Source organism: Oncorhynchus mykiss, chromosome 2 (assembly GCF_013265735.2).
Source record: "Oncorhynchus mykiss isolate Arlee chromosome 2, USDA_OmykA_1.1, whole genome shotgun sequence".
Lineage (NCBI taxonomy): Eukaryota > Metazoa > Chordata > Actinopteri > Salmoniformes > Salmonidae > Oncorhynchus > Oncorhynchus mykiss.
The window spans coordinates 60,274,000-60,299,188 of NC_048566.1; the positions used below are offsets into that span (position 1 = coordinate 60,274,000).

Sequence of the window (25,189 nt, forward strand, 5' to 3'; positions counted from 1 at the left end):
TTTATATTCTGCCATATTACCAGTCGCCTTGCCATGCCATGTTAGAATCACCTTTGGCAGCGATTACAGCTGGAAGTCTTCCAGGTACAATATTTACACGTTATTATTTTTAAAATTCTTCAAGCTCTGTCAAGTTGGTTGTTGATCATTGCTAGATAGTCATTTTCAAGTCTTCCCATAAATTCAAGCCGATTTTAAGTCAGAAGAGTAACTGTAATTTTAGACCTACAAAGATGGTCTCAATGCACAAATTGCACATCTCTTTTCAGACATGCATTTCCATCATTAAGATGAACATACTTCCTCTGATAAACTTCTACAGCTCTCGGATTCCCCTCTCACCTCCACTGGGATATTGGAGGAAACTGCATAACCAATGTCCCAATGGCCTGGCGCCCCCTGGAGGAGAATTTAGCAAAGCCGTACAGGCTCCAAGATCGGGTATATTCCAACATCTCTATCAAAAAAGCCAAACTTACCTTTGGCCATATCATCACGCAAATGCTTACAATATGGCATTCAATGGGGAGCCATTGAAAATATATTATTAATAATCCACCCCATATGCCATTGTTTAATAATTACAGTCTCATTTTGAGTTGGGTGGCCAGCCAATATCTTTTCCAGCTTGGAGTGAGAGAGGAATTCTTACTCTCTCTGATATTGTGGAGTATTGTAGCCTACGTGTGTTGAATAAAGCAATACAATCTGGCTGGATCTTCATTAAAAAAATATATGTTTTAACCTACGTGCTTATGGCGTACCCTGGGGTTGTGATCTATTATCCCCTCCTATCCACAAAATATTGACAGCAAGGGTAAGTAAGGGCATACTCTCCAAATGATATACACTGCTCAAAAAAATAAAGGGAACACTAAAATTACACATCCTAGATCTGAATGAATGAAATATTCTTATTAAATACTTTTTTCTTTACATAGTTGAATGTGCTGACAACAAAATCACACAAAAAATTATCAATGTAAATCAAATTTATCAACCCACGGAGGTCTGGATTTGAAGTCACACTCAAAATTAAAGTGGAAAACCACACTACAGGCTGATCCAACTTTGATGTAATGTGGCGTTGGTGGATGGAGCGAGACATGATGTCCCAGATGTGCTCAATTGGATTCAGGCCTGGGGAACGGGCGGGCCAGTCCATAGCATCAATGCCTTCCTCTTGCAGGAACTGCTGACACACTCCAGCCACATGAGGTCTAGCATTGTCTTGCATTAGGAGGAACCCAGGGCCAACCGCACCAGCATATGGTCTAACAAGGGGTCTGAGGATCTCATCTCGATACCTAATGGCAGTCAGGCTACCTCTGGCGAGCACATGGAGGGCTGTGCGGCCCCCCAAAGAAATGCCACCCCACACCATGACTGACCCACTGCCAAACCGGTCATGCTAGAGGATGTTGCAGGCAGCAGAACGTTTTCCATGGCGTCTCCAGACTCTGTCACGTCTGTCACATGTGCTCAGTGTGAACCTGCTTTCATCTGTGAAGAGCACAGGGCGCCAGTGGCGAATTTGCCAATCTTGGTGATCTCTGGCAAATGCCAAACGTCCTGCACGGTGTTGGGCTGTAAGCACAACCCCCACCTGTGGACGTCGGGCCCTCATACCACCCTCATGGAGTCTGTTTCTGACCATTTGAGCAGACACATGCACATTTGTGGCCTGCTGGAGGTCATTTTGCAGGGCTCTGGCACTGCTCCTCCTTGCACAAAGGCGGAGGTAGCGGTCCTGCTGCTGGGTTGTTGCCCTCCTACGGCCTCCTCCACGTCTCCTGATGTAATGGCCTGTCTCCTGGTAGCGCCTCCATGCTCTGGACACTACGCTGACAGACACAGCAAACCTTCTTGCCACAGCTCGCATTGATGTGCCATCCTGGATGAGCTGCACTACCTGAGCCACTTGTGTGGGTTGTAGACTCCGTCTCATGCTACCACTAGAGTGAAAGCACCGCCAGCATTCAAAAGTGACCAAAACATCAGCCAGGAAGCATAGGAACTGAGAAGTGGTCTGTGGTCACCACCTGCAGAACCACTCCTTTATTGGGGGTGTCTTGCTAATTTCCTATAATTTCCACCTGTTGTCTATTCCATTTGCACAACAGCATGTGACATTTTGGACAGCTTGATTTGATACTTTGGTGCGAAAAGTGCAAATCAATCCCGTAACAACAGCAAAGGACCTTGGGAAGACGCTGGAGGAAACAGATACAAAAGTATCTATATCCACAGTAAAACGAGTCCTAAATCGACATAACGTGATTGGCCACTCAGCAAGGAAGAAGCCACTGCTCCAAAACCGCCATAAAAAATACAGACTACGGTTTGCAACTGCACATGGGGACAAAGATCGTAGTTTTTGGAGAAATGTCCTCTGTTCTGATGAAACAAATATAGAACTGTTTGGCCGTAATGACCATCGTTATGTTTGGATGAAAAAGGGAGAAGCTTGCAAGCCGAAGAACACCATCCCAACCGTGAAGCACGGGAGTGGCAGCTTCATGTTGTGGGGTTGCTTTGCTGCAGGAGGGACTGGTCCACTTCACAAAATAGATGGTATCATGAGGTAGGGAAATTATGTGGATATAGTCAAGCAACATCTCAAGATACCAGTCAGGAAGTTAAAGCTTGGTCACAAATGGGTCTTCCAAATGGACAACGACCCCGAGCATACTTCCAAAGTTGTGGCAAAATGGCTTAAGGACAACAAAGTCAAGGTATTGTAGTGGCCATCACAAAGCCCTGACCTCAATCCTATTGAAAATGTGTGGGCAGAACTGAAAAAGCCTGTGCGAGCAAGGAGGCCTACAAACCTGACTCAGTTACACCAGCTCTGTAAGGAGGAATGGGACAAAATTCACCCAATTTATTTTGGGAAGCTTGTGGAAGGCTTCTTGAAAAATGTTTGACCCAAGGTAAACAATTTAAAGGCAATGCTACCAAATACTAATTGCGTGTATGTAAACTTCTGACCCACTGGGAATGTGATGTAAGAAATAAAAGCTGAAATAAATCATTCTCTCTACTGTTATTCTGACATTTCACATTCTTAAAATAAAGTGGTGATCCTACCTGACCTAAAACAGGGAATTTGAGCTTTTACCTAAAACAGGGAATTTTTACTAGGATTAAATGTCAGGAATTGTGATAAACTGATTTTAAATGTATTTGGCTAAGGTGTATGTAAACTTCTGACTTCAGCTGTATGTGTTCTGTGAGCAGTGTCACATGGTGAACATTACAATTTCCATCTCGGATTTCAGACATGACCAGAGTCATCAACACCACTTGATAAAGAAAAGCGATGGTGTTTACGACCCCATGGAGTATCACCCGGAAAGTACACATCACACTTCAGAACCAGCGTGAGTCTGCCTTTTTCCTCTGCCAGTTGACCTGTTCCTGCTGCTCCCCCTGACAGTTCATCTGTTCCTGCTGCTCCCCCTGACAGTTCACCTGTTCCTGCTGCTCCCCCTGACAGTTCACCTGTTCCTGCTGCACCCCCTGCCAGGTCACCTGTTCCTGCTGCTCCCCCTGACAGTTCACCTGTTCCTGCTGCTCCCCCTGCCAGGTCACCTGTTCCTGCTGCTCCCCCTGACAGTTCACCTGTTCCTGCTGCACCCCCTGCCAGGTCACCTGTTCCTGCTGCTCCCCCTGACAGTTCACCTGTTCTGCTGCTCCCCCTGCTAGGTCACCTGTTACTGCTGCTCCCCCTGCCAGGTCACCTGTTCCTGCTGCTCCCCCTGACAGTTCACCTGTTCCTGCTGCACAGCTAAGAGTTGTGACCCCATTGGCCCAGCCACCCTTCTCTACTGCTGAAGCCTGAGCTTATTGGCTCACCTGCCCCTGGCTAAGCCCTCGTGGGGGAAGGGGAGAGTCATGTGGAGCCAGCATGTTACACAGGCAAGAGTGGCTTACAGTCTGTCAGTGGGTGACCACCCTGTACAAGCTGAGAAGTCAAAAATGCTTATATAGTTGTTGATTTTGGAACTGGGTTTATGGATGTCTTGTCAGTATGTTCTGCAGATATGCCAAAGACTAGTTGTTAGTGGTAGTATAATTGATTTAAGTGGTACAGTGGTAACAGTAGTGATAATGACAGGGGTAACAGCAGCAGCAAAAGTGATATCAGTGGAAGAAGTAGTGGAAGCAATTGCATCACTAATTCAACAACTTGTCCGACTAGTTTTTGACGCATCCTGGTCTTTGTCCTCCGGCCTCAGGTTGCGTTTTATGGTTGCGCCATCACTTGCTTAATCAACGGCATCTAACATCTGTTATTGTTGTTTTAATGTGTTACTTTTCATAATTTTTAACTTTAGTTTATTTGGTAAATATTTGAACTCTTCTTGAACTGCATTGTTGGTTAAGGACTTGCAAGTAAGCATTTCACGGTAAGGTCTACACTTGTATTCGGCGCATGTGACAAATAAAGGTTGATTTGATTTGATCTACTAGGACCCCCAGACGCCACGGCTCCTGAGGCGGCTGGGCGCCCAGAGGCTCCTGAGGCACGTCAAGCCCTCCGTCACTTCTACCGAGGGATGGCCAGAGCTTCTCCACAAGTAAGCTCCATAATCATCCCCCCTCCTCCCTTCTGCATCAGACAAAACTTCTGTTAGTTTGTGTATTTATTTTTGCGTGAGACTCAATTCTTAAGTAATCAGCTGAGCTATTGGATTTGCGCTAAGAACTGGTACTATCGCAGTCCGAAGCCTGCCATAGGTGATTGTGGTCAAAATGTCAAGGCTTACAGTATCTTTAATAATATTAACGTTCTACGGGAACTCAAAGAGCGTGGAGTGCAGTCACCGTGACCCGACTGGCTGATAAACACTGTGATATGGACTTTCCTTCTTTTCTTATCTTCCCTTATTGCTTCCTGTCTTTCTCTTTCACTCTCTATCTCAATTCAATTCAATGGGCTTTATTGGCATGGGAAACATATGTTAACATTGCCAAAGCAAGTGAAATAGATAATATACAAAAGTGAAATAAACAAGAAAAATGAACAGTAAACATTACACTCGTTGTGATATTATACAGTGTTGTAATGATATGCTCTCTCTTTCTCTCTCTCGGTCTCCCTTTCTCAAAATGTCTCAGGCTCCTTGCGATTTGTGACATATCTGCTAACATTGTGGGCGCTATTGAGTTCATGACTGAGTGCACCACCATCGATAAGCCTTTCTGGATGTATGATGCGGACCAGCACATAGACCACGACAGGTACAAAGACACATAAGTAACACATAACTCCTGGAAGTTGTCTGCTTTTCTTTTATGGTGCCTTTTTGTCTTTCCAGTGTGGAGGGCACAGGTATCCTCGTGTTGTATTGATAACCTTCCTGCCCAGCTCCCCATTGAAGCCACTGAATATTTCGGTGACCGCCTCTTTCCCTACATTTGGGAGATGGTAAGACGAGGTGCTGGGGTAAGGTACAGTGAGCCATTAGCATGTTTTGGTTTTTGAGGTTTAGTTTGCTTGGGGGAGAGGGTTGTGTGGAATGTAGCAATACAAGCACAAAACAAAAGCTTGGGTTGTGTTTGTCTGTTCAAGCGTACCGTACTGTAGATGCCACTGCTTGCCAGTGATGGCCACTTGGAACGGTAATTCTGTTCTTTGCTGAAATAACAAGTGCTTCCCGGCTCTATCTTACTCAGCTGCCCTCGGATGCCACCATGCCCGTTGAAGAAGAGGACTTCTCACCTCAAGTCAGAGATGTGAGTACCACACACACAAATCCCTATTACTCAATAATTTGTGCATCATAAAAGGCTATGGACTTGGTATTCTCTCAACCAACTTCATGGGGGAGTCAACTGGAATGCATTTCAATTAACAGGAGTGCCTTGTTAAAAGTTAATTTGTGGAATTTCTTTCCTTCTTAATTCGTTTGAGCCAATCAGTTTTGTTGTGACAAGGTAGAGGTGGTATACATAAGGTAGCCCTATTTAGTAAAATATCAAGTCCATATTATGGCAAGAACAGCTCAAATAAGCAAAGAGAAACAACAGCCCATCATTACTTTAAGACATGAAGGTCAGTCAATGCGGAAAATGTCAAGAACTTTGAAAGTTTCTTCAAGTGCAGTCGCAAAAACCATCAAGCGCTATAATGAAACTGGCTCTCATGAGGACCGCCACAGGAAAGGAAGACACAGAGTTACCTCTGCTGCTTAGGATAAGTTCAGTAGAGTTACCAGCCTCAGAAATTGTGGCCCAAATAAATGCTTCACAGAGTTCAAGTAACAGACACATCTCAACATCAACTGTTCAGGAGAGACTGTATGAATCAGGCCTTCATGGTCGAATTGCTGCAAAGAAACCACTACTAAAGGACACCAATAAGAATAAGAGACTTGCTTGGGCCAAGAAACATGAGCAATGGACATTAGACCAGTGGAAATATTACTTAGTGGGATTATCATTTGTTTTTCAGCAGGACAATGACCCAACACACCTTCAGGCTGTGTAAGTGCATTTTGGGTTGGACCGCAGAGTGAAGGAAGAGCAGCCAACAAGGGCTCAGCATGTGTGGGAAAGCTGTCATCAAGGCAAAGGGTGGCTATGTTTAAGAATCTCAAATATGTATATATATTTTGATTTGATTAACACTTTTTAGGTTACTACATGATTCCATATGTGATAATTCATAGATTGATGTCTTCACTATTATTCTACAATGTAGAAAATATTAAAATAATGAAAAACCCTGGAATGAGTAGGTGTGTCCACACTTTTGACTGGCACTGTTTGTGTGTATACACACACACACACACACACAGTGCCAGTCAAAAGTTTGGGCACACCCACTCATTCCAGGGTTTTTCATTATTTTAATATTTTCTACATTATCGCTCTGTCCTTATCGCTCTGGAGCAGGTTTTCATCAAGGATCTCTCTGTACTTTGCTTCGTTCATCTTTGTCTCGATCCTGACTAGTCTCCCTACCCTGCCGCTGAAAAACATCCACACAGCATGATGCCATCACCATACTTCACCGTAGGGATGGTGCCAGGTTTCCTCCAGACGTGACGTTTGGCATTCAGGCCAAAGAGTTCAATCTTGGTTTCATCAGACCAGAGAACCTTGTTTCTCATAGTCTGAGAGTCTTTAGGTGCTTTTTGGCAAACTGCAAGCGGGCTGTCGTGCCTTTTACTGAAGAGTGGTCAGGCCAGTCTACCATAAAGGCCTGACTGGTGGAGTGCTGCAAAGAGGGTTGTCCTTCTGAAAGGTTATCCCATCTCCACAGAGAAACTCTATAGCTCTCTGGGTGACCATCGGGTTCTTGGTCACCTCCCTGCACAAGGCCCTTCTCCTTTGATTGCTCATTTTGCCCGAATGGCCAGCTCTATGAAGAGTCTTGGTGGTTCCAAACTTATTCCATTTAAGAATGATGAAGGCCACTGTGTTTTTGGGGACTGCAGAAATGTTTTGCTACCCTTTCTCAGATCTGTGCCTCGACACAGTCCTGTCTCGGAGCTCTACGGACAATTCCTTCAACCTCATGGCTTGATTTTTGCTCTGACATGCACTGTCAACTGAATCTTTATATAGACAGGTGTGTGCCTTTCCAAATCATGTCCAATCAATTGAATTTACCACAGGTGAACTCTAATCAAGTTGTAGAAACATCTCAAGGATGATCAATGGAAACAGGGTGTACCTGAGCTCAATTTTGAGTCTCATAGCAAAGGGTCTGAACACTTATAAGGTATTTCTGCAAAAATGTCTAACAACCTGTGTGTGTGTTTAATGTGTATTTTATATTGTATTATACAATATACAGGGCGCATTTGGAAAAAAGATTGAGGTCTCAATATGTCTTCCCTGTCAAAATAAAGGTTCAGAAACACACACACACACACACACACACACACACACGAGGTGAACGAGAGGTGAACATGTGTCATTGTCACGTGCCATTTATGTTTCAGTATGCTGCCGTATGGGTATCACCCAGTGATCGCCAAGCACTGCATCAACAAGAAGGTGAACATGGTGACTGCCAGCTACCCGAGTCAAGCCATGAAGGACCTTCAACAGAGGTGGGACAGAAGTGCATGGAGAGAAGATTCTTCTGGTTTTTAAAGTAGGAGTGAGAGGGGTAGGGTTAGGGGAAAACATCTCTGTAGAAGTGGAGATTTAATGGAGAATGTGTTTTATCTTGTCTTAAGGGTCCAGTGAACTCAAAAAAACTTGATTTCCCTGTGTATTGTACACTGAGTATACCAAACATTAGGAACAACTTCCTAATATTGAGTTGCACCCTGGACTACCATACCCTGTTCAAAGGCACTTCAATCTTTTGTCTTGCCCATTCACCCTCTGAATGGCATACATATACAATCCATGTCTCAATTATCTCAAAGCTTAAAAATCGCTCTTTAACCCGTCTCCTCCCTGTCATCTACACTGATTGAAGTGGATTTAACAAGTGAAATCAATAAGGGATCATGGCTTTCAACTCGATTTACTTGGTCAGTGTATGTCATGGAAAGAGCAGGTGCCAATGTTTTGCATGCTCAGTGTGTTTTGTACATATTTCCACACGATGAGGTGTATAATACTGTGAAAATGATGATAATGCCCTTTTAGTGTAAGAGCTGTTTGAAAAGAACGCCTGAAATTTAAGCCTGTTTAGCTGGGATGGAGTTTTGGCTTGCCTGGTGATGTCACCAGGCAGTATAAGTTAATAACAAAGGGGGTTTCAAACCTCTCTGCCAATAACAACCTGAGTTTTCAGGTTACATATCCCTCCCATTAGGCTCATCCAATTAGACCACTCCCAGACAGTCCTAGCAAAATTCTTGCTTGAGAAATTACTCTTTGCTAAGAAGCTATTGTTGTTTCTTTTTGACATATATATATATTTTTTAAACAATCAAAGTAAGGTACTTGATTATTACCCAATCATTTTTACCCAGAAATTATTTGATATTGAGATAAAAATGGCTACATTGGACCTTTTAATGCCAATCATGGGCTATTTGATACACCATTGACTAGATGTAAGCTACAGGCAGGCACCAAGACACTTGATCTAATTGCTTGAGATGGCATTAGGCAGGATAAGCTACTAGTCAAGTGAATATATTGTCTCTACGTGGGGCTGGTGTGGCTGAGTGTGTTTGTCTGTGTGTTTCCTTTCAGTGCTGAGGAAGCTGGCATCACCATAGTGAATGGGCCTGGACCCTGGCATCGACCACATGCTGGCTTTGGAGTGCATCGACCAAGCCAAGGCGGACGGCTGCACTGTGAGCGAAACGTGAGGGAGATTGTGAAAGAATCTAGTATAAGTGATTTGTGCTTTTGAAAGAAAGTGTTTTGGTGAGTGTGGAATCTGTACACATACGGGATTGTGTGCATGTGTGTGTCTGTGTATGTGCTGTGCACATAATGATTGATTGAGCGTATGTCGAAGGGATGAGTGGCATCTTGTCAGTTTCATTGGCAGCCATATTGATTGCGGGCCCAACAGATTGAAACACCATGCGTCTTTGATTTGTTCATTTTCCCCCCATCTTGACGTGAAGATGAACGGACCGTACTATCACACAGGAAAATGGACAAATGTGCCAGCATGTTGACAACGCATTTGACTAGTCCATGCACAAAACATTTGATAGATGTGTACGTGCAAATTGTGTTTGTAAATCCATTTACGTGTGTGTGTGTGTGTGTTTAGATTGAGTCATACAGCTCATTCTGTGGTGGACTCCCTGCACTAGAGTGCTCAGACAATCCTCTGCACTACAAATTCAGCTGGAGTCCTTTATGGAGTCCTCCTCAATACCATCAGCCCTGCTATCTTCCTCAAAGACAACAAGGCACAGTAGCCATCTAGGATGAGCAGATCCTCCCCAAATCCTAAACGTAACCATTAGGGCCAGAATTGAGAAACTGATCCAGGATCAGTGTCTAGGAGTAACTTCATCCTCCTCTATGTCCCCCAGGTGGCGAGCATCCTAGTGGAAGGAACTCTGATGGAGTCTACGTCTCCCATGGACTTCATGCCTGGCTTCCACCTGGAGGGTTTCCCCAACCGCGAGAGCAATACAGCCGAGCAATACGGCATCGAGCCGGCCCACACACTCATCAGAGGACCACTCCGCTTCAAGGTACTTCCAACACCAGGGTGGTGAGTATGGCGTTACTGTCAATCTCGATAGTTCTGTGTCGCTTTGGATAAATGTTGTATTTCTGTCCAACAGGGTTTCTCCAAGTCCATGAGTGGCTTTGTGTAGCTGGGTCTGATCAACACTGACCCCTGCTAGAGCTAGAGCTGCTGTCTCCTGGGTAAATATAATGATACTTATAACAGCTTTAAAAGACAAGTTAACTTTTTTGGAACCAAATCTTTATTTTTGTACTTTTTTTTTTTTTTTTTGCAATTTCACTTAGTTTTGAGAAGCTTACCCCACCAGCGAGACTTCCTCAGGCTCGTTCTGCAGTTGCAGGGGCACAGATAAAACATTAACAAAGGCTCCAAAAACGCCCAAATACGTCCTTTGAGAAACAGCAATGCTCTCAGTATAGTGATGCAGGTCTTTAGATGTTGTACACATGAAATTGTCATTCCAAATCCTCAACGGTATATTCCATTTTGTTGGACTGGAGCGTTACTTCTCCGTGTGCTTTCTCATTCCCATTGTGGTGATTAAAGTCTGTTCATGCTCGCACACGGAGAAGAATTCCAACTAAATGGAATATAACGTTGGGGATTCAGTTAATTTACATAAAGAATTTAGATTTGGTTTAAAAAACAATACTTGTCCTATAATTGACTTAGAACTTAATTTAGAATGTGATTTTCAGAAATGGTTATTAAAGTACCAGGATACACCTAGCAAACGCTGAATCACTTATACACTAGAGCTACAATGGAGATTTGACTGACAAGATTGAACAAAAACAACAAAAAATCCCTGTGCAACAGAAAGAGCTGCTGAGTATACAGATGGGCTTGTCCCTGTCTTTCTCTAACCGTGCATTTGAGGGAGCGGTCGACGACATCATTGGCCAAGACGACTTCAAGATGGAGTGGTGAGAGGCTCAAGTCCTGACCAGATACCGTTCAAAATGTTGTACTCATATCTTTGCTAAATGCAGAGGTTAAAGTTCTCAGTCACAGCGAAGGAGACATCTGCCCCATTATGGCATCTGTGAGTGCATGATCAGCGCCAATCAGACAGATAGAATGTTGCGATCTCTTTACATCTGTATGCCAGTGGTTCCAAACCGGTGTCGCCCCACCTAAATACATCAATATATATATATTTTTCGTCAACAGTTGCATCATATTTTAAACATCCTAGAGACGGGCACTGGGACCTGGGGGAGGCTGCAGCACGCGCTAGTGACTGTTAGACTTTCTTCAGCAAAGATGGCTGACAAAACTACGTGGATGGAAGCAAATGTAAGTGATTATACCGTCATAACGAATCATGCAAAATATGTAGTTGACAGGAATATGTTAGTTAATGTAGAGACAAACGATTATGCATATTTCTTTATCATAAAGTTCATTTACGAAAATCGCGATTTAGCAAGCTAGCTGACTATCTAACATTAGCCAGTTAGTGGCTAGCTTTATGGATGTTGTGGCAAATAACATGAACTGTCTGATGAACTGTCTGGAAAAGCATGAACTGGAGTCGCCTCTTCACTGTTGACGTTGAGACTGGTGTTTTGCGGGTACTATTTAATGAAGCTGCCAGTTGAAGACTTGTGAGGCTTCTATTTCACAAACTAGACACTCTAATGTACTTGTCCTCTTGCTCAGATGTGCACCAGGGCCTCCCACTCCTCTTTCTATTCTGGTTAGAGCCAGTTTGCGCTGTTCTGTGAAGGGAGTAGTACACAGCATGGTACGAGATCTTCAGTTTCTTGGGAATTTCTCGCATGGAATAGCCTTCACTTCTCAGAACAAAACTAGACTGACGTATTTCAGAAGAAAGTTATTTGTTTCTGGCCATTTTGAGCCTGTAATCAAACCCACAAATGCCGATACTCCAGACACTAAACTAGTCTAAAGAAGGCCAGTTTTATAGCTTCTTTAATCAGAACAACAGTTTTCAGCTGTGCTAACATGATTGCAAAAGGGTTTTCTAACGATCAATTAGCCTTTTAAAATGATAAACTTGGATTAGCTAACACAATGTGCCATTGGAACACAGGATTGATGGTTGCTGATAATGGGCCTCTGCACACCCATGAGGATATTCCATAAAAAAGTTTCCAGCTACAATAATAATTTACAACATTAACAATGTCTACACTGTATTTCTGATCAATTTGATGTTATTTTAATGGACAAAAAAATGTAATTTTCTTAAAAAAAAACAAGGACATTTCTAATTGATCCCAAACTTTTGAACGGAATTGTAATTTCACTAACCAATGCTAACTAGCGTTATGACTGGAAGTCTATGGTTATCTACTAAAGTTTCAGTCATGGGATTTGTTTTGCTTTAACCCCTGTAAATGTCTTTAATTAACACTGTTTGTATGGTCAGGTTCGGGATGCTGAGTAAGGAGGTCGTCCCTCATGCAGACACCCTGCTTCACTGGCTAAGCATTTAGAGGCCCTCCTTTGGTAAGTTCTCCCTCTACTCTTTTTACTTCCACAAACACCAATATGTATATCTTTCTCTATAATCTTTATATTCCTCCTTCTCTTACTTTCTTTATACAGAAAATAGCAGTAAAGATGATTTAAAAATAGTATAACCCTCTCTCTCCTTCTCGGTCCATCCGTGTCCTCTCCTGTAGATAAAGGCGAGCGGGACATGATCATCATGAGGAATGACGTGGGCCTGCGCCACTCCACAGGCGAGCTTGAGACCAAGCACATCAGCCTGGTGGTCTACAGAGACCCCAACGGCTACTCTGCCATAGTAAAAGTGAAGTGAAAACTGCCTTTCAATCTGCAGAAGAAATCTGTATGAAGGGACTGGTGGTGCCAATGACCAAGGACATCTATGGAGTGGCTCAGAAGAGACTGCAGGAGGAGGGCTTACAATTCACTTCAAAAGCACCATCCAAGAGTAGTAACTCACGAATAATCAGCTGCGTCTCAAATAGTGTATATTGATTTCCTTTCCTGGTGTCCTCTCCATCTACACGGATCCAAAAAAGACCCCACACATGAAAAAATACAATTCTATTCAATTCAGTTAAATTATTTCAGAAGAGTGCAGATAAAGAAAAGGAGATTAAGAAAAAAAGCTAGTTTAAACAATTGAGAAATATTTGTAGATTCAACGCCAAGACAGATGGGAAATACAGCCAATCATTGGCTGTCTACCAAGGCCCAGAGAAATCATCTCCATAGTCCCAAGTTACTTCCTCTGTTCATCTCCATGCCTTCATCTGTGCTCATCTGAAAAGGCGAGAGAGTGAGAGATGCACCCTGACTTTCTGCTTGTTTCAAAGGCATTTCCTCACAGCCTTGTCTTACCTCAACCAATTTATTGTTTCAACACGTGGCGAATATAACAGTTACATTGCAGGTGAACAGTTTCCAAGCAACTTCTTTAAATAAGGCTGTACAATTCATGACATGGAGAACCACAAAACTTGCTGAGTGTCGTTTATAACATGTAACAATCCTATAACCTTCGCAGACCTGCTAAGACGATGTGTATCAGAAACTCACCCAAAGGGTCTAGTCTTTCCTTGACCATAACATATTCCTGTTATTGATCAGCTGCTGCAGTTCCAAAGATGTGTACATATTTTACACATATGCTTCCCACAGTTGTGCCAAATTGACTGAATGTCCTTTGAGTGGTGGACCATTCTTGATACACACAGGGAACTGTTGAGGCTGAAAAACCCAGCAGCGTTGCAGTTCTTGACACAAACCAACCAGTGCGCCTGGCACCTACTACCATCCCACGTTCAAAGACACTGAAATATTTTGTCTTGCCTATTCTCCCTCTGAATGGCACACAGACACAATCCATGTCTCAAGGCTTAATTTTTTAACCTACTGTATCTCCTCCCCTTTATCTACACTGAAGTGGATTTAATAAGTGACATCAGTAAGGGATCATAGCTTACATCTTGATTCACCTGGTCAGTCTGTCATGGAAAGAGCAGCCGTCCTTAAAGTTTTGTACACTCAGTGTATATTTGTATTTTAAAACTGCTCAGAGATTATAATGTGGCATAGAGTACAGTTGAAGTCAGAAGTTTACAAACACCTTTGCCAAAGACATTTAAACTACATTTTTCACAATTCCTGACATTTAGTCCTAGTAAAAATACCCTGTTTTAGGTCAGTTAGGATCACCACTTTATTTTCAGAATGTGAACTGTCAGAATAATAGTAGAGAGAATGATTTCTTTCAGATTTGATTTCTTTCATCACATTCCCAGTGGGTCAGAAGTTTACATACACTCAATTCGTATTTGGTAGTATTGCATTTAAATGGTTTAACTTGGGTCAAACGTTTCGGGTAGCCTTCCACAAGCTTCCCACAATAAGTTGGGTAAATTTTGGCCCATTCCTCCTGACCGAGCTGGTGTAACTGAGTCAGGTTTGTAGGCCTCCTTGCTCGCTCACTGTTTCAGTTCTGCCCACACATTTTCGATAAGATTTAATGTGATGGCCACTCCAATACCTTGACTTTGTTGTCCTTAAGCCATTTTGCCACAGCTTTGGAAGTATGCTTTGGGTCGTCCATTTGGAAGACCCATTTGCGACCAAGCTTTAACTTCCTGACTGGTATCTTGATGTTGCTTCAATATAGGGGCGGTAGGGTAGCCTAGTGGTTAGAGTGTTGGACTAGTAACCGGAAGGTTGCAAGTTCAAATCCCCGAGCTGACAAGGTACAAATCTGTCGTTCTGCCCCTGAACATGTTCCTTCATTGAAAATATGAAGTTGTTCTTAACTGACTAAATAAAGGTATATATATATATATATATATCCACATAATTTTCCTGCCTCATGATGCCATCTATTTTGTGAAGTGCAGCAGTCCCTCCTGCAGAAAAGGACCCCCACAACATGATGCTGCCACCCCCGTGCTTCACGGTTGGGATCGCGTTCTTTGGCTTGCAAGCCTCCCCCTTTTTCGTCCAAACATAACGATGGTCATTATGGCCAAACAGTTCTATTTTTGTTTCATCAGACCAGAGGACATTTCTCCAAAAAGTACGATATTTGTCCCCATGTGCAGTGGCAAACCGTAGTCTAGCTTTTCTATGGTGGTTTTGGAGCAGTGGCTTCTTCCTTGCTGAGCGGCCTTTCAGGTTATGTCGATATAGGACTCGTTTTACTGTGGATATAGATACTTTTGTACCTGTTTCCTCCAGCATCTTCACAGGGTCCTTTGCTGTTGTTCTGGGATTGATTTGCACTTTTCACACCAAAGTACGTTGATCTCAAGGAGACAGAACACGTCTCTTTCCTGAGCAGTATGACGGCTGCGTGGTCCCATGGTGTTTATACTTGTGTACTATTGTTTGTACAGATGAACGCATCTTCAGGCGTTTGGAAATTGCTCCCAAGGATGAACTAGACTTGTGGAGGTCTACAAAAACAATTCTTGGCTGATTTCTTTTGATTTTCCCATGATGTCAAGCAAAGAGTCACTGAGTTTGAAGGTAGGCCTTGAAATACATCCACAGGTTCACCTCCAATTGACTCAAATTATGTCAATTAGCCCATCAGAAGCTTCTAAAGCCATGATATAATTTTCTGGAATTTTCCAAGCTGTTTAATAAGGCACAGTCAAATTTAGAGTATGTAAACTTCTGACCCAGTGGAATTGTAATACAGTGAATTATAAGTGAAATAATCTGTAAATAATTGTTGGAAGAATTACTTGTGTCATGCACAAAGTATTTGTCCTAACCGACTTGCCAAAACTATAGTTTGTTAACAAGAACTTTGTTGAGTGGTAGAAAAATGAGTTTTAATGATTCCAACCTAAGCGTATGTAAATTTCTGACTTCAACTGTATGTGGTTTTCCTTTTTTGTATTTCATAGAACAATAAAAGGGAAGTGATCCGCATGAAGGTCTCGTGTGGCTCTGTGATTAAATTGATTGAATAGTGAGTCATTAATGCTCAAGTACCTACACAATATGAAAGGTCGATTGCATAAAAAATATAGAAAATCTATTTTAATCTTGAATCAGTGGATCATTTTCAGCTCATTTGTGTTATCGTGGAGCAGCTTTTTAACATCCTTGCATTTCAACATTTTGAAGGACTCGATAGTTATTTTCTTATTAAAAAATTTGGTAAACTTTACATGATATTTTTGTTTTAAATACTCTAAATATATATTTTTTAAATCCAATTTTCATAATGATAATGTTGGAAATATAGCTGAATTGCTTTCCCTAACATCATTGTTAGGTCTGGTTCCTAAAGAGATTATTTTTAGTTGACATGAGCTATGGTTCCAGTGAGGCACCAATTATCAATAAGGTATGCATTTTATCTGTGTACCATATCACATGTTACTCATCAACTATTAACATTTCTGCATAAATCGATAAATACAGTGTTTGCATCCATTCTGTTTTCAATGGATATAGCGGTGTTGTCTCATTAAATCCTCTTTGAAAAAACAATCAGCTTTTCCTTCCACTCAATGTGGGCCCGCCCATGCAAACTAGGCCACCAAGCCATGGATAATTGGGCATGTAATCATTAAAAGTCAAAAATGCAAATTGGGGTATGGATACAGCCCCTGATTAAGACGGTGTCTGGACACTTGACCTAATTTCCCCTGAAAATGCACATTTCTTTTGGAGTCTTAGATGGATTAGAACATGGAAATCTACTGGAATAACCAATTCTCCACATGGATTATTCCATAACTCCATAGAGTCGCCTCTCCGTCTCCGGGAATCCATAATCCAGTGTCTAAAATGGATCCGGTTTCATCAAGACACCCGTTTGTCTTCTGACCTCACATATTGTTTCTTAACAAGGGCTTATCAGGAGCCTGCCGAAAGATCATTTTATCATAGCAAATCTTTGATCACCCCCACAAAGCCCCCTGATCACATTTGGGTGAAGGGTGTATATAGGAGGTAGGTGGTTCAAGAGGGGACAAGACAATGAGGAAGTGGCAGTTATCTTTTTTCTAACCATAAACAAATACTTTCTTTGGGCCCAGTCTAGGCAGACTGGGCCCAATTCCGATCTGAGTTAAGCATGTGAAAATGTTAAGTAGTTCCCTTTTTATGCACTTTTATTTCTGTGTATTCTGACCTTGAATTTAAGCTTAATGCTATTCACCTGCTACACCTAATGAAGGTATGGCGGAGGTGTGTCTACAGATACTGAACGCAGCCCAGGTCAGATTATGGTGTAAGTTTTTACGTTCTGGTACGTTCAATTGAAAGGAAACAGTACTGAACGACCAGTTGAAAAACAGGGATGGGTTGGGCTGTGTGTTGGGGAACGCTGTTAGCATGGCCACTGCCCTTTGAATATGTCACTTGTTGCTTCAAGCCACACCAAACGGGAGCAAACGTACCTGTCTGTCCAAGAACATTTGGGGAAACCTGTCGTTCAGTATAAACCGTTCTGTAACATAGCAAAAAAGCAGCTCTTAAATCCCAAATAATGCCACCACCTTAACGTGTGAGGAAATCATGAATAAGGTCTCGAGATCCTACCGGCATCTACTTGATTTTTTTCAGATAGAGATAACACCATTCTCACGGCACTGTAATTTATAACCTGATAAGAACTATTGATAAGAGCTAGGTAAATGAGTACTCTGGTTGGATAAGAGAATTGAAAACATAAATTACAATAGTTTTACTTTATAATCGCTGGAGACAAATGTGAAGCCAGTCATATGGCAGCAAATTGAAGCATAACTTTCCCACTGTAAAATGTATGAAATGCTTTGTGGTTGTTGCGGAGGATCATTAGCAACAGTTGATAATATATAAATAAAGACATGTAGGCTAATTAAATTGTTATGGAGCGGAGCGCAGACCACACCGTAACAGTTTGAACCTGACGCATGGCACAATTCTGGGCTGTGTAATCACACAGTTCCATGGTTAGTGCAGGCAATAGAGGGTATAGCCTACTATTGTACACTCTTCTCCCTATTACAATTCTATATACACTAATATTCCAACATTACCATGAGTTTTCTTCCTTTTGTGCATAAAGGCTCTCCAAACCTCTTTTTTTATGATTCATAAATACATTCCTGAACCTAAATAATCTAAAAGAGCATTTTTAAATCGACCAATTGGTGCCGAAACGGAGACGAATATGCATATATTTAGATATCTTTCTTTCATTGATTCCTAATATTCAGAACCTGTTCTCTCAATATACTGAAAACCATATTGAATGAAAACTTCACAAGAAAATGTGTTGGCCAGCAAGTGGGAGGGTTTTGAGCAGTTGAATGAAATGTATTCAGAGTGCGCAAGGACACCTGCAGACCGCGTTACACGACTGAATAAGGTAAGCCTGAATACCAAATACTGAGAAGTGCGCAGGAAAGGCGTGCATAGGAAAGGCATAAATTCCTAAATTGGAATCAGGCCCATGGTGAATACTGTCAAAAAAATCCATGAACATTAAGAACTATCTGGTTGAAAGCTCAGTTTACATTTTAGTTAGTTGATTTGTATCTGTTCATCTTATGAATAGTAGTGTCAAGGACAGAGCAAATGCCTTCACTCATTGCTATACTTGTCCCCTTTATTGTAATGTACTTTTCTTGAGCGATTACAGATTCCCATTATTGTTGAGGACAGCTCATACCTTGGGTTGATTGTTAAGACTTAGCCCTGCTGCCTTATTTGGAAATGATCATGCATAATAATTATTTCAAACATCTGCTGAACAATTTGATGGGGTCAGATGAACTCTATTGAGGCACTAATAACATACTGTATATTCACAATGCACCTGACCTGAGGGCATGATGCCGCCCACGCCTCAGGCTGTATAGTGCTAGCATCCAGTTCAATGTGAAGTTACACCAATTATGGAACAGTTGATATTTAATGTACTTTGCACCCACAGGTCTAGATTGACCTTCACAGTAGTTTAAGAAAAAGCTCCTTCCTTGGTTTTCTTTCACTTGTTTAATCCTATGTCTAATCATCCAGCAAAGTTTCATGTACAGCTAAAACGTGTCAGTACCCCAAAGCTTCCTATTTAGTCCGTTACAAAATACAGAACATTAGCTATAACATTAAAACATACAAAAAAATGCTTTGACTAAGTTATTAGAATTGCAGCCATACATTGAAAATTGACAAAAAAAAAAACTGTAGTAAAATATAAAAATCTAGAAGTATAAATAGAAATTTGGTCCATTGTCTTGGTTGCTATAATATTATTTACATATTAGATTTATTATTTCATGCCAATGTGCATTTTTGATTTCAAAAGCTCACCGTTGCTACAAACAAAATAGTATTTACATTGTCTAGACGGAAGAATGAGTTGCTCAATGCATTGACTCTACAAAAAATAGGCTAACAAAATGTTGTTTAACGTAAAAGTTGCGTTTTCCCTTCTTTTTTTATAGCTTACTGCCAATAAATACGAAAGTTTAGGGAAAACAGTTAGTTAAGCAAACATCTCAAGATGACGGTATCGACAAAACATCATAAAGTTAATCTACAATTGTATGAACGCCGTTAGAAGTACAAGATGAATGTACAAAGGCACACATTACAGGGTCGTGCGGTATCATGTCCAGCGGTCAGGAAACTGCCATTCAATGACGGAGAACAGAAGAGGAGGAAAAAAGGAGGGGGGGAAAAAGGCAAAGCTGCTGTCTTTAAAAACGGAACACAGTGAGACAGGCAAGAGTCCATACTGGCAAGTTAGGGGCCCCGTTGCCATGGTTACACCAGGGACTCAAGGCTCTCGGCTGTGCTGACAGGGCCCCCTGGGACCGTTCCGTTGTTGTCAGAGGACTGGAGCGTCCTCTCGTCCTCCTGTGTGCCAACCAGGCTCAGCATGGCTTTGTACAGGAACTGGTACTGCTCCTGAATGAGAAAGAAATAGAGAAACTGTGCTGTTGAAGGGAGAATGTTTTAACACAAAATGGCTAATGTGCATCACTCAGGTACAGTGATTCAGATTGACTAACAACATCAGTGAAGGTCCCGGGCCTCATGAGGTTGATCATCTTGGCCACCTGGTACACGTCCACAGAGCTCTCCAACTCTAGTTGGCACACCAGAGTAGACAGGGCACAGAAGGTTCCCGCAGTCACACCGCCAACCCTGCAAAATCAGACCGGTGCCATGAAGTGCCGAAAAACTGAAAATCTCTGGTCATAATAGCCAGGGGATAAGCCAGCTTTAGATACTTTGGGCTAATTCCAAGACATATTTGGGAAATGTTACAAACTGGAGCATAGAGCACTAATCCTGTCAGTATTTACTGAACCTTTACAGTATTATCTGTGGTTAAAACCAAGGTTTGAGTGTCATACAAGAGTATTGAGACAGGATTGTCTCAATAGGCCTGGATCAGTGCAGTGTTTCAGTTCCAAGAAATATTAAGTGTATTGGAAATATAGACATATCTACTTATCCTCTTAGGTCAGAGCGGATCTTCTTTAATCTATTACAAGTGGCCAAAATAAAAAATAGAAGGCAAAAGAGGGATTCAGGGGTATTGAGCTTGCCTGGTTCCAGGTGGGTGAGATTTTGACTTTTGGGACTATTCCATTGGTTCCAGGTCTTGAAAAAGGTTTAGAGTGGACATCATTACCTTATTTCACAGATAAATAATCAAGAGGTCTTACTCGTCATGGACAACCATGGGGCCCTCCTTGGAGGAGCTCTCCTCCCTCACCAGGCTGAGCAGCTCGAAGGTGCTGCTGATGGGGCTGTCTGGGTTGGGCCAGCGAGGCGCCCGGTAGTGCCTCACCTCCAGAACATAGTCATCCTGGCCCAGAGGGGGACAATAACACAATAAGACAGAGTGAGAGATCGAAAGACTGCGAGAAAGAGAGAGAGTGTGTGTGTGTGCCTGTGTGTACGTGTGTTGAAAGTGGTCCAGTGATTGGAGGTACAGATGGTTGAGTGAAAACTGTGTGAAAAATAACAGCTGTGCTCCATTGATGTGTGGGGATTGTGTATTGAATTCCATTTCCACCCTTCATTTGGTTTCACCATGGGCCAAGATCCAGGGAAATATGAGCAGAACAACTCCTAAATGGAATACTCATGTTGCTATATATTCCCTCTGTGTAACAATAAACAGTGGTTAAATGTTTTTGGGGTATAGACACAGTGATAACATTTACTGAGCACTAGCTACTGGTCCATAACGACTGGCCCATAGTGACTGGTCTTTTCTATGAGGCTGTTCTTTTTGGGCTGATCCCACAGTGTGCGGCTGATCCTCCTCTTCAATGTAGTTAGTCTATTCTAAGTAGCTGATCATGCTATTGTGACTGATCTCTTATCTTATCAAGCAGATCTCCCTGGTCTTACTGATCTCCCTCAGCTCACCTGTGTAGCCTCCAGGACATAGTCCTGCACCACCAGCATCTCCTCGTTGGCCAGACACACATGGTTCTCGCTCCGCAGGGTCACTGTGAACGCCTCACAGCTGATTGTCTGCTCCTTGCGGGGCCAGTACACGTACGGCTCCTCCCCCTCTGCCTGAAAACACAGAAAGATGTGATAAGGACTTCCTATTTGAGGCACAAAATGGCTGACGGTTTTGTGTCCAGGAGGACAGATAGATACCCACCAGGCTTGGTGTTCCCAGTGTTGCTGGTGTTCCCGGCAGTGTGATGATGACCTGAGCGTTGTGATCCCAGATCATCCTCCAGAAGTCTGTCACTGTGCCGGCCAGTGGGTTCTGGGTCACGATGAACTCAGTGCTCTGCCGGTACCCCTGAGGAACACAACCGGTGGTAGAAAATGTAGACAGGTGGTATAAACATTCAGACAATTTAGACCAGTAACCAAAAGTGGAATTTACTGAAAATGATGGCTGGAATGGAGTGTTATGACTGGAATAGAGTGAATGGTATCAAACACATAAAAACCATACCATTCCATTCACTCCATTCCAGCCATTATTATGAGCAGTCCTCCCGTTAGCAGCCTCCACTGCTGCATCTGACTCTTTAATGTAGAATGGTTGGGTTCTTACCGTAATGTATGAGGCGTTGATGTAATCTGATGTAGTTTCTCCCACCACCGTGGACAGACACACCCGTGACCTTTCAACTGGAGACAAAGCCACACGATGTTAAACTTCCTCATTAGGTATAGAGAAGGTCATTTTGTATAATATTAATATTACAATGATTAGCTTTATTAAAGCAGTATTACTTAACCATAACCACTGCTTATCTACCTAAAGTGATTTTGTCACACACATTTGCTTACACCAAACAAGAGTAAAACAGTACCCAAGGTTTATGCTTTCAAATAATGTTTTTTTTAACAATTTTTTTATAACAGTTTTTGTTGAGGGGTTCAAGTGTGGGGGAATTTTGTTAAATGTTCAATTGAAAGTGACAATGTTGAGGCCGGGTGCGGTCTCATTGTCTACACACTGTTAAAGGAATTTGACATGTTAATGTCTCTGCGTCCAGTATGAAGGAAGTTTGAGGTAGTTTCCCGCTAACGCTAGCTAGCATTGGCTTGTGAAACTACAACTAACTTCCTTCATACTGGATGCAGAAACATAAAAATGGTGTCCACACGTTCGTCTGCCTCTGGAGAAGTATGAACAAACCTGTCTGGAACTCACCGGGTATTAAAGAGGAGTTTCTGTTCTTCTCTCTGTTGCACTCTTTCAGGGCTGCCGAGTAGTCACACTGTTTGGCATTGGACTGGGATACCAGCTGTAATCACATTGACTACGGTTACATGCACACAATATGATTATTGTGAATAGTCAGATTAATATAATTTAATCGTTTACATGTTTTCCAAGAAGAACGAATTCCCAAATAATCCTGCTTACATAAACACATCTGAAATCAGACTACCCGATGGGACTGTGATAAATGCAGAAAATCGCCAATCTAAATATATGTTCTACCACAGCAACCATGTTATTTTGGGAAGCCTATTCGATCCTGAGTTCGGATAGCTAAAGTTTGTACGTGAAAATAATTTCTAAACATACACACGTTCAGTTTTTTTCCGAACTCACTTCACTCGTGCAAAAGATGGAAGCTTCACTCGCGCTGCTCGTGCTAGCACACGTGCAGATCAAACACACCGCTGGAAGTCCGATTAAGCTGTTTACGTGTCCTAATCATTTGAGAGATTGCTCAGAAAACCAGGTGTTTTAATAGGCGAATATGTACTTTGATTATGACTGATTAGGATGAGCAGAGTAAGGCGTTTAATGCCATATTCGGCTTACTGACATAATCTGTTAATATTGAATTACTCGTGTGCATGTAAACGTAATCAGTGGCACTAGATTAACTGTTAGTGTTTAAACATGATGTGCCAGCGGTTGCAACTGCTCTTTTAACTGTAACTGAGCTAAATGACTACCGCCCCGTAGCACTCACATCCGTCATCATGAAGTGCTTTGAGAGACTAGTCAAGGACCATATCACCTCCACCCTACCTGACACCCTAGACCCACTCCAATTTGCTTACCGCCCAAATAGGTCCACAGACGATGCAATCTCAACCACACTGCACACTGCCCTAACCCATCTGGACAAGAGGAATACCTATGTGAGAATGCTGTTCATCGACTACAGCTCGGCATTCAACACCATAGTACCCTCCAAGCTCGTCATCAAGCTCGAGACCCTGGGTCTCGACCCCGCCCTGTGCAACTGGGTACTGGACTTCCTGACGGGCCGCCCCCAGGTGGTGAGGGTAGGCAACAACATCTCCTCCCCGCTGATCCTCAACACTGGGGCCCCACAAGGTTGCGTTCTGAGCCCTCTCCTGTACTCCCTGTTCACCCACGACTGCGTGGCCACGCACGCCTCCAACTCAATCACCAAGTTTGCGGACGACACAACAGTGGTAGGCTTGATTACCAACAACGATGAGACGGCCTACAGGGAGGAGGTGAGGGCCCTCGGAGTGTGGTGTCAGGAAAACAACCTCACACTCAACGTCAACAAAACTAAGGAGATGATTGTGGACTTCAGGAAACAGCAGAGGGAACACCCCCCTATCCACATCGATGGAACAGTAGTGGAGAGGGTAGCAAGTTTTAAGTTCCTCGGCATACACATCACAGACAAACTGAATTGGTCCACTCACACAGACAGCATCGTGAAGAAGGCGCAGCAGCGCCTCTTCAACCTCAGGAGGCTGAAGAAATTCGGCTTGTCACCAAAAGCACTCACAAACTTCTACAGATGCACAATCGAGAGCATCCTGGCGGGCTGTATCACCGCCTGGTATGGCAACTGCACCGCCCTCAACCGTAAGGCTCTCCAGAGGGTAGTGAGGTCTGCACAACGCATCACCGGGGGCAAACTACCTGCCCTCCAGGACACCTACACCACCCGATGTCACAGGAAGGCCATAAAGATCATCAAGGACATCAACCACCCGAGCCACTGCCTGTTCACCCCGCTATCATCCAGAAGGCGAGGTCAGTACAGGTGCATCAAAGCTGGGACCGAGAGACTGAAAAACAGCTTCTATCTCAAGGCCATCAGACTGTTAAACAGCCACCACTAACACTGAGTGGCTGCTGCCAACACACTGACACTGACTCAACTCCAGCCACTTTAATAATGGGAATTGATGGGAAATGATGTAAATATATCACTAGCCACTTTAAACAATGCTACCTTATATAAATGTTACTTACCCTACATTATTCATCTCATATGCATACGTATATACTGTACTCTATATCATCGACGGTATCCTTATGTAATACATGTATCACTAGCCACTTTATACTATACTATGCCACTTTGTTTACATACTCATCTCATTTGTACATACTGTACCCGATACCATCTACTGTATCTTGCCTATACTGCTCTGTACCATCACTCATTCATATATCCTTATGTACATATTCTTTATCCCCTTACACTGTGTACAAGACAGTAGTTTTGGAATTGTTAGTTAGATTACTTGTTATTACTGCATTGTCGGAACTAGAAGCACAAGCATTTCGCTACACTCGCATTAACATCTGCTAACCATGTGTATGTGACAAATAAAATTTGA

At 42.6% G+C, this 25,189-nt stretch overlaps 1 protein-coding gene and 1 pseudogene across 7 annotated transcripts in view; one reads left to right on the forward strand and one right to left on the reverse strand.

Annotated features, from left to right (window-relative positions):
* Positions 1-384: 384 nt before the first annotated feature.
* LOC110501735 lies at positions 385-13,625 on the forward strand (annotated as a pseudogene).
* A 5,387-nt stretch (positions 13,626-19,012) lies between these two features.
* The window catches only part of ptprz1a (protein tyrosine phosphatase receptor type Z1a), a 79,631-nt gene continuing 73,454 nt past the window's right edge, over positions 19,013-25,189 (reverse strand). For all 7 annotated transcript variants that reach the window (XM_036952084.1, XM_036952111.1, XM_036952102.1 and 4 more), the window contains 7 exons: positions 22,767-22,860; positions 22,161-22,237; positions 21,753-21,899; positions 21,509-21,661; positions 20,797-20,939; positions 20,134-20,269; positions 19,013-20,029 (listed from right to left, as the gene is read on the reverse strand). In XM_036952084.1, coding sequence (XP_036807979.1) covers positions 19,886-20,029; positions 20,134-20,269; positions 20,797-20,939; positions 21,509-21,661; positions 21,753-21,899; positions 22,161-22,237; positions 22,767-22,860 — 894 coding nt within the window. In that variant the 3' untranslated portion in view covers positions 19,013-19,885. The remainder of the gene's footprint in view (positions 20,030-20,133; positions 20,270-20,796; positions 20,940-21,508; positions 21,662-21,752; positions 21,900-22,160; positions 22,238-22,766; positions 22,861-25,189) is intronic.